Consider the following 15,228-nt stretch of genomic DNA (forward strand, 5'->3'; position numbering starts at 1 on the left):
AGACTTATTTTTGCTCTAATAAACTTACTATTACTTTAAATTGCAGTAAATAAAAAAGCCAATGCAATTCTGGGCTGCATCAATAGGAGTATAGCATCTAGATCAAGGGAAGTAATAGTACCACTGTATTCTGCTCTGGTCAGACCTCACCTGGAGTACTGTGTCCAGTTCTGGGCACCACAGTTCAAGGATACTGACAAGCTGGAACGTGTCCAGAAGAGGGCAACCAAAATGGTCAAAGGCCTGGAAACGATGCCTTATGAGGAACAGCTTTAGGAGCTGGGCATGTTTAGCCTGGAGAAAAGAAGGTTAAGGGGTGATATAATAGCCATGTTCAAATATATAAAAGGATGCCATATAGAGGAGGGAGAAAGGTTGTTTTCTGCTGCTCCGGAGAAGCAGACACGGAGCAATGGATTCAAGCTACAAGAAAGAAGATTCCACCTAAACATTAGGAATAACTTTCTGACAGTAAGAGCTGTTCGACAGTGTAATTTGCTGCCAAGGAGTGTGGTGCAGTCTCCTTCTTTGGAGGTCTTTAAGCAGAGGCTTGACAGCCATCTGTCAGGAATGCTTTGATGTTGTTTCCTGCTTGGCAGGGGGTTGGTCTCTTCCAACTCTATGATTCTATGATACAGAAGCTTACACAGGACTGACTTGCAAAGTTCAGTTGTTCCTCCTTTTTATTACTTATCTGCCAATTACTCTCCTCCCAAGTCAATCTCACCATGGTAAGACCATTCTGTCCATCCAATAAGCAACCAACAACCCAGATAGCCAAAAAGGTGAAATTTTACAATCCTCACACAGCATAAAAATAACCCAGCCTTTGCCTCATTCAGTTTAGTAACTGCCATTTGCCATTCGCCAACGGAAACTTAACTATTCATGCAACCCCCACATACACAATAAATTATTATACACTGTATTGTATATAAAACAACCCTGTCTCAGTAGACACATTTTAAAAGGTGATTTCTCCACAAGAACTGAACATGTTAGAGATGGAGAAAAGCAAGTGTTACATTATTGTTATCACCCATCGCCAAAATAAGGTGATCCACAAGGCTTTTTACAAGTTAAACTTTGCACAGCGAACAGTTTAAGGCTGACACTTGCATTGTTCAAATATACGGCTGATATAAAAAGGTTTGGCTTCCTGTTTTACGCAAGGGCAGGTCTGGACTTTTTTAAAAAAATGCTTCTTGGTGCAGTAAATGCTATGATGTGCTTTCCTACTGTAATTCATAATTATAACCCTAGAACGAGCATGATGAACGCAGCTTTTGTGTCACTTTTCAAAATGTGTGCTTAGCTTGGAAAATGTTAAATAATTGAGTTGTGGAAGGTTTAAAATTAGTTGCTAATTAAACACAGTACTTCCTCAACATTTTTGCAATGACACCAACTGTTATTGAAATAAATAGCGCATTGGCATCATTCCCTGCCATTCCACTTAGTAATGTCACAATCTTTCTTGCTATGGTTTTTATGAATAGAGTGTCTCCTATTTAAAGGGTAGGGGAAAATAATGTGTGTGTGTGTGTGTATAGATTCTATTACAGTCAAGCTATTGACTATCCTAAAGACTCTTCTGCTTGCAGGAAGGAGTCATAGAATCATAGAGTTGGAAGGGACCCCGTGGATCATCTAGTCCAACCCCCTGCAATGCAGAAATATGTATCCATACGGGAATCAAACCCATGACCTTGATGTTATCAGCACCACTCCCTAACCAACTGAGCTAGGATATACACAAGATTACCGTACATATTTTATACTCTAGGTGTTGCAAGTAACATTTTAATGTGAAAGATACTAAGGAAAACCAAACACCTATAGATGTAGGACAGGCACCCCCAAACTTTGACCCTCCAGATGTTTTGGACTACAATTCCCATCATCCCTGACCACTGCTCCTCTTAGCTAGGGATCATGGGAGTTGTAGGCCAAAACATCTGGAGGGCCGCAGTTTCGGGATGCCTGATGTAAGATTTCATCCAAAAGGGTCGTGGCCATCAAATCTCTTAGTCCTAACACAATCATATCATATTGACTAATAGTTAGTGAGAGGCAACAAACTTCTGGGTGAATCTTCTGTCTACCCATACAGTAATCCAATAATTTACTCAAGGTTGAACATGGAACTATAAAAATGCCCATTTAAATCCAGCTGAGGTTGGCATCTTGTTTAACCATGGTCATCATTCAAATGCCACAGCATTGTTTGAAAACACATAAAAATGGTAGGGCGAGTCCTCTGCTGCCAAACTTTTGGTTGTTTGCTTCAAAACGTAAGTTAAGGGCTCTCCCCTTCTTATAGGAAAGCATAAAATTTTCAGATCAGTTATATGAACACTGTAGTGGTGGGGATCGCCGCTGGAGAGAGAGAGAAAGAGAGATTGAATTAGGGAGGCTTAGGCAGCAATACTAAATGTCCTTACAAAGTTCCAGTCCAATAGGGCTTACTTTTATGTCAATATCCATAGGTTTACACAGTTAGTTACTATTGCATAGTTTGATTTGCTCTTTGGAAAATAAATGGATCCAATCAATTTCATGATGGTTTAGCTTCTGGCAACTAATGTGTATCACATGCAGGTAAAATTCAAATGACAACGAAGTAAAAGCAAGATATTCACAGACGTGGGAGATAGGATCATAACATGATTTCTCGTTTTCCTGTGGAGCACAAATATACTCAAATGCAAGTCCCATTTATTTCTGTGCCATTTGCACCAGGTAATTTTCTTTTGAAAATATTGAGCATGTTTAGCAGTTAAACAACATTCTGCTTTGCTGGATGTTGGTTAGTTTCCTTAGATCAGGCATGTCCAAAAGGTAGATCGTGATCTACCAGTAGATCACTGGACGTCTGTGGTAGATCACTGGTAGATCACTGGCTCCCTCCAAAGAAGCTCAACAACTTTGGCTCCCCTAAAAATGCTCAACATTTTAGCCCTTCACCCCCCCAAAACAGGGCTTTCTTCCCACCTCAGAAAAGCTCAACAACTCTGACCTGAACCCCTAAAAAATGGGCCTTCCTCCTTCCTAAAAAAATCTCAACAACTTTGACCTGAACCCCTAAAAAACAAGGCTTTCCTCCTCCCTAAACAACTTTGACCTGAACACCCCAAAAGGGGGTAGATCACTGCCAGTTTTTAACTCTGTGAGTAGATCGCAGTCTCTTCGGAGTTGGCCACCCCTGCCTTAGATAATCCTGTCCATAGCTGCAAAAAATAAAAATGACACTCTTTGTGCTCTTTTCTTAAATGTTTGATAAAGTAGCAGGCTTAAAGACATTTTCACCAGCTGCAAATTTCTTGTTACCATTTTAGAAGTGTGAGTTGTATGAAGATGGCTATGAATCATGCCGCTCACTGTATAGCACACAGCTAATATTGCTGTGAATGACTCCATAATAGGATGTGATCTAGTAGCTCTGCGCAGTCTTTATTAGGGTGTGATAAAAGAAGTTATCAATGGTTACAGTGAATTTAAGACACTTTATTGCTGAATACAGCAATGATATATTACAGAATGCTTTTTAATTGGTAGTTAGCTTTCAGTGTTTTGCTAAGACCAGCACTTTGCATCCATATACCACCCACATAAAATTAGATTTGAGCCTACACTCCAGAGTACAAATTATGCACATTTTCCAGTTTCAAGTTATTCTTTAATGATTCTGGCTTCTGTGGCCATTGACAGCCTGCTTAAATATTAGGCTTTAGTCATCATTAAACTAAGCCAGAAGGAGATCCAATGCTAAGAGATTGTGGGGCACATTTCTATGGCCACATTGTGGCAAAAAGTTTTTCGTTCTCAACAAAACCGACTCTTTGTTGTTTTAATAATGTTAGTAAAGAGCTTTAAACACTTTGGGTGGTGATAAAGCGGGATATCAAATCCAAACTCTAAAAGCACTATATAGAGTCTATAAGACTGTGTAGGAGAGCTGAGAAGGATGGCATCCTACATTATTATGAGGGCTGCAAATATATTTGGAAAGCATATGAGATTTAAACTGTTAATTTGTGTCAAATTTGTTGCGTCATGTAGTGGTCAATTGGTTTTAGCATTGTGTGTGCTAAACAAAGCCTTATCTCTTAACGCAGCGTTTCTCAACCACTGTTCCGCGGCACACTAGTGTGCCGCGAGACGCTGGCTGGTGTGCCGCGACGTGCGGTGACGAGAAGGGCGATTTGCATTGTCACGTGCCTGGCGGCCGCCAATAACCAACGCTTACCCGCCGGAAAGCAATATTTCTCCTCCTCTTTCCCAAAGCTCAGTGCAAACGAGCCTGGCGGCCGCCAATACACAACACTGACCCGCCGGAAAGCAATATTTGGCAAGTGTTTCTTACAGTCATAATTATAATATAGGGCGGCACAGAGTTAATTTTTTTAACTTTTTAAATGGTGGTGTGCCTCGTGATTTTTTTCACGGAACAAGTGTGCCGTGGCCCAAAAAAGGTTGAGAAACACTGTCTTAACGTTTGGACCAATGTCTTCAAGAGACGTGTTGTTTCTTTTAGACAACCCTAAACTGGTTTCCCTTCGTACTGGATGAATTTGGATTGGCTACTCCACTGCTCCCAAGTAGAGGATAAATGTACATGCTGATTTGAGCCCTATCCAAGTGTTCTTTCTCATATGGTTACCATTGGGGGAGGGGCAGAGAATGGAGGTATATTGCTCAAAAGCCCTGGTTCATGCATTTCATGCATTTGCTATTGCATGAGTGGGGAACATGGGGGCTGACTTCTTTGCCCCATCCCTTTGTCACATGACTGTTTTCTGCTCTTGCGGTCCCCACTTGGGGGTTGAACTTCTGTTGAAAGGCACCATTTCTACTTGGGTAAGATGCAATGACAATTGAGAAGCTTGATCATTTATTGCAGATCCCACTTGTAATGCATGTTGTTTGTATATTCTCATAGAGCTGGGTCTTAAGAAACCTGCAGGAACTTATGAAGTATTTGAGATGTTTAAAAATATGTTTACAGACCTCTAACCAGAATGGCTGAAAACCAAGATGCAATACAAGGTTGTATAAAATATTAGTTACAGGTAAGTAGCAGTGTTGGGCTGCTACTTACCTGTAACTAATACAAAACAAAATTTAAAAATTCCTGCCAGTAACACCTTAGAGACAAACTTAGTTGGTCTCTAAGGTGCTACTGGAAGGAACTTTTTTATTTTATAAAATATTAGACCTTCCCAGAATAGACCTATTTAAATTATAGGCATGACTAACTTAGGTTCATTACATTTAATGAGTCTTCTCTGAGTGTAATTTGGAGAATTCAATTCACTTTTTAATAGCAAAGAATCTCAAGCACATACTTGTATTTCTGCTGGTTGTTTCTGCAATCTACATGAATTTAGGGATGTCTATAATGTTGCAAAAGCCATTATGTTTGCCACTCCTGCTGACTGATAGCTCAGGCCCAAATACATACACTTTATTCAAATACTGTATGTCATTAACATATTCTGGCTTTCATACATTCATCCAAAAAAACTGGACTTGTGTGTGCTAAACAAGGTGTTGTCTTGCAAAGAACAATATATTAATTTGCCAAATAACTTTTATTAAAGGTTATGGTATAAAAGCAGAAATGTAGAGGAATACATTGCAAAAGACCAGGCACAAGGAAGAGAATTTCACAAAGAAGCAAAATAAAGAAGATATATTGAAAAGAGCAGTTTTTATATCCCAGAAGACAAAACAAACAAATGATATGAGGACGTCATCAAACTGTTGACATTTCTTCACAGGACAACCTTCAAACGGACCCAGCTACTGTGGTTTCATTTCGTCTGTATGGAAAGAGACGGGGTGCATTTAATTAGGTTTACCCAATTGTCCCTGCTTAATGTAGGTGTGGGTGAACATTCCCATTCATCTCGTCCCTTCATCCTCTTCCTTATTATATGTGAATGACTGGCAGGAGACCACCTGGCCTGTATACATGATACATTTGAACTGAAGGAAGCAGACACCAAATTAGTCCATCCAATCCTCCTGAAAAGCTCTCTGCATATGCTCTTATAACTTTGATTCTCAGAATAATAATTTCTGCCTGACTCTGTCCATCTATTGTTGCTTCTGTGAGTACTAGAAGGAAGACTGCTCCCTGCTGCAAGGCCCATTTCCACCTGGCCCAGGGGGCAGGGCCCAGACTCACCCTGAACAGCTAAAAGAGACTCCCAGAAGGCCTAAGGGACATTGCTGGAACAACTCTTGGGTTGGGGCAACTGGCTAAAATGTTTTAAAATGTTTTTAAATATTTAATTTTGGTTCCTCTGTTTTGTTTTTGTTGGGTTTGAGTTGGTTAAATGTTTGGTTGGGGTTGGCAAAACAAAATAAAACAATTCCTTCCAGTAGCACCTTACGAGACCAACCAAGTTTGTTACTGGTATGAGCTTTTGTGTGCATACACAGTTATTTTAATTTGTGTATAACTGTAAACTGTTTTAGTTACAGGTAGGTAGCCGTGTTGGTCTGAGTCGAAGCAAAATAAAAAAATTCCTTCAGTAGCACCTTAAAGACCAACTAAGTTTTTATTTTGGTATGAGCTTTTGTGTGCATGCACACGAAAGCTCATACCAAAATAAAAACTTAGTTGATCTTTAAGGTGCTACTGAACTAATTTTTTTATTTTGTAAACTGTTTGTTATTATTTATGATGTTGTTGTTGTTTGTATTGATTTATTGGTTTATTTATTCTTCTTTAAAATGTTTTATGTTTTATTATGTTTTTATATATGCTGTAAGCAGCCCAGAGTGGCGAGGTATAAATAAAATCATCATCATCATCCTATGGTCCCAGAATCTTGTATTTATGACTAAGTAAATCTAGTATAGCCTTTGCATTATAAGACTTGCATAGCTTGGTCTTTAGTTTAAGAAGATGAGCTATAGAAAAGTTGTCATCTAATTTATTAGTAGTTTTAAACTCTTGAGTTGAAAACTGTTTGCTTTAATTCAAAACACAGAAAATCTTAGCAAAATACACCTGTAAATTCTGTTTACCAGCCTGCATTTCTTAGTAAATATAAAGGCAGGAAGTATGAAGTTATCGTACTCACTTTTTCGAGACTAGTTCATTCGACACACAGAAAATATCTTTCTCTGTCATAGGTCTATAAATGGAATTGGCCACTTGAATCTCAACCGGATTATTCAATGTTGCATTGAATGTTCTCTTCAGGACTGTATCTTTCAGAAGTGGACTCAGCTATGAAAACAGAAACATATAATATTATATTATGGTTTTATCTTGCAGATCAACTAGGAGGTAACATCAACTGATTTGAGAAATGGTTTGGCGGGGGGAATATAGCTGCTAGGAAATGAAGTTTATGAAGTTTCTTTAGCCACCTCTGCACTTCACCTCTGGGAATAATATGAGGATTCCTTTGCTACTCAACTTTCCTCTTCTCAATGAAGTAGCAGCAAAATAATATGATCTCAGTGAATGGTTGAGGCCAAGGGCCACTTCACACTTTATATGTATCCTACAAGGAGACAATCTATTAGAGAGATTGTACACCCAAGTACATCTGAGGTATGATGGCAGAGCAAGTCTTTTATTTAAATATAAGTAAACATTTTTCAATACTCGCTGAGGCACAATGAGAATAAGTGCAAAAATGAACTTCAAAATCCCAACCCCAATCCTCCTGCTGATGAGATAAATCATAATGTCAGGTTTGAGTGTCATGGGAAACTATCAGGTAGAAGGGAGGGAGGGAGAGAGAGAGAGAGAGAGAGAAAGACATATCAAACACCTTCATGGTACTATCTGACTGAAATGTATTAAACAGTTAACCCCTGACTTGATTTCCCACTCTCCTGTCCTTGCTCTCCTGCCCCTTACTTACTTATTGCTTTTCAGTTTGTCAAAACAGTTGCACACAAACATAAAATGTTGAGAAAAAGTAAACATCAATCTTACAACAACACACATTACACCAGTTTACTACAGCTTTCCTGCTTGATTTCACAAACCACTGGCAGCTGCTCTTCCTTAAAAGATCAAAGGAGCGGTTCTGTATCATAAGGGATTTTAAATCCTGTCTTTGATTTCATCAAAATGTGCATTTCGCAAAACAGGAATGCTGCGCCTAAATTTCTATTTAAAAACAATGATTGACTCCGGATATGTCTTTGATGGAACTTCACTTACTGGATACTCCATGGGCAGAAGGATGAGGAGGTTATTTACAGCCTTTCCTTATTTCCCCCTGCTGTCCCCTATGCTCTTCACAAATCTGCTCATGAGGGTTGGGGGACCTTCAGGAACAGTGTGCAAAGTGGTACAGGAAGGAGAAGGAATTCCCATCATCCCTGACCACTGGTCCTGTTAGCTAGGGATGATGGGAATTGTAGTCCCAAACATCTGGAGGGCCGGAGTTTGCCTATGCCTGCTCTAGGCAGTTAATGGATTGGCAGCCTATAAAGAGTTAGAGCTCCATCTTTGAATGGAAGGAGTCCTTTTGTTTGCAGAGCAGGACAGTCATAGTCATCAATCCAACCCATTAGAATTTACTGAAAATGTAGGATTTAATTTCCTTCTTATAATGCCACAAATTCTATTGAGATGCACCCCTGATTTTCACAATGTGTTGGGCCATCAGATCCTGAATCTGGCATTTCAAACCTAAAAAATAACTGAGTCTGAAATAAACTATTGTGGAAAAATGGGCTATGTGAAACAAATGGACCCATTCTTCTTTGACAGTGGTTTTTGAACTATGTGCCAAGGAATTGCAGGGTTTCTTGGAAGATTATCAGGCCTTCCTCACTGAACGAATTAGTAATAGCAAACATGTGTCCCCAAAAGACAGCTAGACCACCAGTGCAGAGGAGGAGTCTAGGGTACATTGTATGCTACATGCAGAGGTTTTGTAGAAGACACACATAAATTCCTCAGCAGGTGAAAAGATCAATGTTGCTGTAGAACACAGAAAGTTTGTCTTTATGCTTCATGTAAGCTGAAAGGTAGATTTGGAAACACTTTGCTTAACAGCTACAATCCTTGTTCTTTGAGCAAAAGGCCATGGTGGGGACCTGGATCTGACTGTAAGACCAACCCAAGGGTAAAAATACTGTTGATCAGTCTGCACAGATATTGACCTAGGCAGCGAGCAACTTGACTACACATCAGACAAATCAATAATCGCCAGCAAAAAGCTCTCGAAAGTACTGATCAACATAGATCTGAGGCTGAGGTCAGTAGCTACATGTCCAAAAAGAAGAGATTAGCTCAGGCATGAACTAATGGCGTGAGGCAGGCAGCGAAACAAGAAAGGCAGATCCCAGCTGCATTTCTATCAGCTGAAGAGCAACGTTTATGACCTCTGATTGGAGCATACGAGTGAATGGTGTTATTTTTTATAATCACATTAACTATCCTGTTCTGATAAATGCTTTTCATTTATGTTTAGCTTCTCTTAAAGGGACCACTGACCATTAGGTCCAGTCGTGACCGACTCTGGGGTTGTGGCGCTCATCTCGCATTATTGGCCGAGGGAGCCGGCGTATAGCTTCCAGGTCATGTGGCCAGCATGACAAAGCCGCTTCTGGCGAACCAGAGCAGCACACGGAAACGCCATTTACCTTCCCGCTGTAGCGGTACCTATTTATCTACTTGCACTTTGACGTGCTTTCGAACTGCTAGGTTGGCAGGAGCACGGACTGAGCAATGGGAGCTCACCCTGTCGCAGGGATTCAAACCGCCGACCTTCTGATCAGCAAGCCCTAGGCTCTGTGGTTTAACCCACAGCGCCACCTGCGTCCCTTCTCTTACCCTAAGTTAAACCTAAGTCACTTATGAACTTGTTTAAGTAAAGTACTAAAATTTGATTTGTAGGAAGATTTAGGATCACATATCTTCCCCTAGGCCCAGTGCCAGCTCCCAGCAGCACTGCCCAAAACAAGGGTGGCCATGGTTTTTGAATAATACAAACCATGAACCTAATAACAGTACATCTAGCCTTGGCCACTCAGGTCCTTCCATATATGAAACGTACAACAGAATTCCGGCTAATTTCATCTAATATATTTTAAAAGCCCAGAAGCTGAGACCCTACTGAAAACCTCCCCAACCTGCACAGAAAACACATAAAGCAAATGGAAACCCTGCTGAAACAATAAATTGCTCAGCAAGCGTCAATATTGTGAGCTAGGCCAGCCAACACAACCCAAATTTTGGAGTCTCTTGCTGTATGAATTATTCATTTAATGTCTGGAGGCTTGAAGACAGACGTGGGGAAAAATGCAGACATATGGAATCTGAGATTGAAATGCAATATATTTAAAAGCCAGGACCACCAAATTAATGTATTCACACAACACACCATCTTGCTAGACAACTGACCACTGATCATAGCTGCCAAGTTTTCCCTTTTCTCACGAGGAAGCCTATTCAGCATAAGGGAATTTCCCTTAAAAAAAAGGGGATAACTTGGCAGCTATGCCACTGATGTTTGTATTCTAATTCTCTTATATACAAGCATTTTATCTCTCTCCCTTATCCATCCTTCCTAAGATAAAAGTTATTAGTTAAATATAGTCCTACTAAGATCCTAATGGTAGCACATACATACAATTGGGCAGCTAAAGTAAGATCCTTTCGTCAATAAAATATCCCTCATTCCTATTAAATAGTACCCAATCAAAAAACAGTTCATGAAAATTCAGATGGATGCAAGATGTAACCTCTCTGAGATTATAGCCTTAGGCTATGCAATTCTAGTGGATGCAAAAAGGTAACATGGCTTGGCATTTGAAATTAAAATTCTTTTAAAATATTTTTTCATTGAGCTTTATTTAAAATGGAAGGGGGAAATGCAGCACATACATATTAATTTTTCTGTCAGTAGTACTTTTAGTCACAAGGGGGAAATCCAGACTTCCATTGCATGTATGAATTTCCACAGGCTTCCGTTTCTTTCTCTCTCTCTCCAGAATTGTACAATAGGTGAATTTGGCCCATTAGTTTATTTCTCTCTTCCTCCAATTATTTTCTTGTATTAGTTATCTGTGTATATTAAAGAAAGTATTGACTTGTTGAATTTCTGCTGTATGTGCTTCTCATCACACTGGGACTTCTTAGATCCATATGAGCTTAGGCAGCAGGCTGAAACACACAGCCTTGCTACGCATAAGATAAAAATAAAAATGTGTGTATTAGCTATTTTATTGTGTGCATTAATATTTTATTAACTGATAGTGTGATTAAAGAGTCGAGTACCAATTTTTAAAATGAATGAATAAATAAAAACTTATGTCACCAGACTTTATCTGTGTACAGTACAGTCATATATGCAATTCCCAGGATTTCCGAAATCCTTCCACCCTCTTCTTGAAGAGGATTGATTGTGGGAATTGATTGTACATTTACATGCCCCAAGCCATATGCTACCATGTGCATATAACAGGCAGAAGGTACAGGGACGAATGGAGACCGCCGCCCATTTAAACAACAAGTGGCCACGCCCCCTGGCTAACCCGATTGGTCGGCCAGGGGGCGTGACGCAGCTGGGCATCCTAGTGACGTGGCCAGCATCCCTCCACCCACAGCCGGGTCACTGGGAGGTCCCGGAACTCCTCCCGCAATGCAGCCCCCCAGAAAAGGGGAGCTGTCCTCTTGAACATGTGTCTGAATTGGCCCTTACTTGCTTCAGTGTGGTCCAAGTGGTGTTAGCTATCATTAAGAGTCAAGCAGCAGTAATCTAAGCAGGGTAACTTTATTTAAACAAGGCTGCGTTCAACTCCTGATTTTCTCTGTCCCTCCTGCTCTTTCTCTGCACTGCTTGTGTGACTCACTTCAAGGTGGCTGTCCCCCTTCATCTGTGCCTTGCCTGAGTCATTAAGTTTCTCTCCCTGTCTGTGGTCCCAACGCTCTTACTTAGTTCGGCATACAATGATACAGAGTTCCCTGGAATTATTTCTTCACAACGTACAGAAACACAGGGAAGCAACTCCCCGGTGGCTGTGGAGCTTCTATGCCACAGACTGTATGGGTATAAATCTCTTTCATTCTCTGATATGCCAAACAGAATACCTCCGCGAACATCCGCCTCGTCTAGCGTCCGTTCCGGCGAACGTCCGTGGCAAACCCGGAAGTACCGAAACAGGTTACTTCCGGGTTTGCCGCTCGTGCATGCGCAGAAGCACAAACCGCTTCGTGCACGTGCACAGATGTGACACTTTGCCCTGCATTCTTTTTGGCTAGTGGCCGGGGCTCCGGAACGGATCCCGGTTGCAAAACAAGGTACGACTGTATGTTGATTCGATATATACACTTAAATTTATGTTACAATATATTTCCCTGAAATCTTAAAAATTATGTTAAATGCATAGACTGAACTCCCAAATATTGTTAAATGCATAGTCTCAATAAACCAACTTATACAGGTGCAATCGAACAATGTTTGTCTGCCAATGTTTGGTGCAGGAGACTGTAGGGAGAAGAATGTTCACTTGCAGGACATTGCGTATCACCCAGTGTTGTTGTTTTTTGTAACAATATTATCAGCCGAAAAATGAAAATACCAGACCTGCAAGCGATTAATGGAAACATAGTGGTGATTCATTGATTAATGCATTTTCTACTTTCGTTTTCCTCATACTTCCTTCAGCTTTATATATTCAACTTACCCACTCTTGTGACAAGCCATAATAGCGAGCCATTGAAGAGGATTTTGCAGCATATTAAAAAAAAACACCTACTATATTTCCAGCGGATACCACATTATGTAATTAGGTTAATTTTTGTGCTGTAGCTCATTAGGCAGCTTGACAAAAGTATTTGCATAAAATAAACATCTAGTAAATATTTTTCTCATCTGTAAATACTAAAAACTAGAGTTCTTCATGTAGTAATTTGGCTAAGTAGGCGTAATCCTCCTAATAGCTCCGATTTCAATGCATATTATTTCCAAGAATGGGGACACAAAGGCAGTGGATGGAATTTCTCATTTACAATTCAAATGTCCTGAAAGCACCTGTAGATTAAAATTGCAGGCAATCAAGTATTCCAAATAGAAAGGACGAGGGAGAGAAACATTAGGTTTTTGGTTACAGCTGAGACAAGAGCAGATATCCATCAATATAGGAGCTACAAGGCAAGTTGACTAAGATGCTTCTGTTGAGGAACCCCATTCAACTGGGTGTTTTTCATTTTATTTAAATATACTGATTGTTAACTGAGTAAAGTGAAAACAAAAAATAAATGCTTAAAATATTTTGCATTCTCACAACCTGGAATGAGGCTGCAGCAGGATGCTTTAAAATGTCAGCATATTCAGATCACTGCATAAAAACAGTCAAAAATATGCTGGTTCTTCTCTGGGTACATTCAATAAGGCTTTCTAGGATACCAGTTAGAATTCTGGAAGTATAACTGATTAGCAATGCACACTTGCACATACTATGTTCAAGCGCACATGCATGGAAATTGCTCTTGATTTCTTTCCTCGTCCTATGTTTCATGTGTATCTGGGAAATTGTCACTGTTGATAAACAGAGAGATGCTATAATAAACAGGTAGTAAATGAGAATGGTAATAATAACAGGACTTTTCTGATGAACAGCTTTATAAAGCTGGTCCACAGAATCTGGGGCTGCATAAATCGAAGAAATAACTGGGGTTAAGAGATTTTCTCCTATTTCACGCTGAGTAGAATTTATTTTCACAGAAGATGAGATGATTTCTTTATACCTCTGCAGTAGCATACAATATAGCAATAAGCTTAGTGTGAACTCAAAATGTAATTCATAATCCTCAGTCGCTTCTCACACCTAAATAGTTTCCTGTGTGCTTATATAGTCATTCAATGGTCTATTGCAAACCCCAGGAGAATCATAGTATAATGTTATTATATTGCATGCATTTCAATAGGCTCAATGAATGCGTTCAGAAGTGGGTAAAATAATATTGTCTCCAAAACATTATCATACAACTCTAGTATAATTTTTCCTGATCACACAGTATATGAGCTATGTACAGTATGAGAAGCAATTTAAAGGTTGAATGAACTGTGCTGATAAGAATCTACAAGCTGTCAGCAATTTCTGAAATACAAAAAAAGAAGTCTTATCATCTGCATTAATTCCATCATTTACTTTTGCTCTAAGCTTGTCATTTTATTGCAGGTTTCAGATTCCAGAACATATATTCAGGTAATGACACTTTAAAAAAATTACAAAGATATAATCTTTCCAATCAGCATATTTATCACCAAGAGAATAGTGGGAAAATAATTAGCATTTTAAAATTGGTTTTAACAATTAAGTTTTGAGCACACATTTTGAGTACACACACACCCCATCCCAAAAAAAGGTGAAAATGAAGCATAGCATTTGAACAGTAATTCTATTGGATCTGCAGGTGAAGGAAATAAAGCCAACTCAGAGAAGGAATTTATTAAACGTGCACCTCAGATTGATGCTGAGCTTTGAGTTACACAGCAAGCATATGCTCTTAAAAAAAAACAATTCTGGATCTGTCTTTGAAGCCACATCCCGAAAATAGTTTCAGTGGAGAATTGCTACATTGCCATAGTTCCAAGGCAATAGTTCAGGCACCCCCAAACTGCGGCCCTCCAGATGTTTTGGCCTACAACTCCCATGATCCCTAGCTAACAGGACCAGTGGTCGGGGAAGATGGGAATTGTAGTCCAAAACATCTGGAGGGCCAAAGTTTGGGGAAGCCTGCAATAGTTCTTGCTGTTTTTCTAAATGGTTAAACTCTTTTTGATTAACAAAGAAACTGATCTGAACCAAAAGAACTACAGAAACCAATTGCATGATTAATTCCACTGCAAACCTTACTTTGTCCTGGGGTATCTAACAACAGAATGTGGACCTTTGGCAAATGAGTTGTTTCAATTATCTGATTACTTTATTACCATTCATTAGTAATTTTCTAACACAGTAATATGGCACATGTTGTCTTTCTATATGGTTCTCTTCTTCAAACAGCTGTTAGCCATATATACTAAAAATGAGTTGGATGGTAAGTACAAAGCTTGTGAAACCATATATCAGTAGGAAAGTTTTATAGCTTTAGGGTTGCTTACAAATCAATTCCTTGGAGTGGGACTACCATTAGTAGCTTTTAAGACTGCCTGGAGCTGTGTCATTCACTGCTGTTTTGACACATTAATGCATTAATAGTATGCACAAGGCTGACATAACTTCTCTGCATAG

General features: G+C 39.6%; 1 protein-coding gene across 1 annotated transcript in view; it reads right to left on the reverse strand.

Annotated features, from left to right (window-relative positions):
• Positions 1-5,194: 5,194 nt before the first annotated feature.
• Positions 5,195-15,228, reverse strand: part of STPG2 (sperm tail PG-rich repeat containing 2) — a 217,468-nt gene continuing 207,434 nt past the window's right edge. Inside the window, exons 13-14 of the mRNA XM_060278456.1 lie at positions 7,098-7,246; positions 5,195-5,825 (exon numbers count right to left, since the gene is read on the reverse strand). Of these exons, the coding sequence (XP_060134439.1) occupies positions 5,792-5,825; positions 7,098-7,246 (183 nt within the window). The 3' untranslated portion in view covers positions 5,195-5,791. The remainder of the gene's footprint in view (positions 5,826-7,097; positions 7,247-15,228) is intronic.

The sequence above is a fragment of the Zootoca vivipara genome, chromosome 9 (genome assembly GCF_963506605.1).
Source record: "Zootoca vivipara chromosome 9, rZooViv1.1, whole genome shotgun sequence".
NCBI lineage: Eukaryota > Metazoa > Chordata > Lepidosauria > Squamata > Lacertidae > Zootoca > Zootoca vivipara.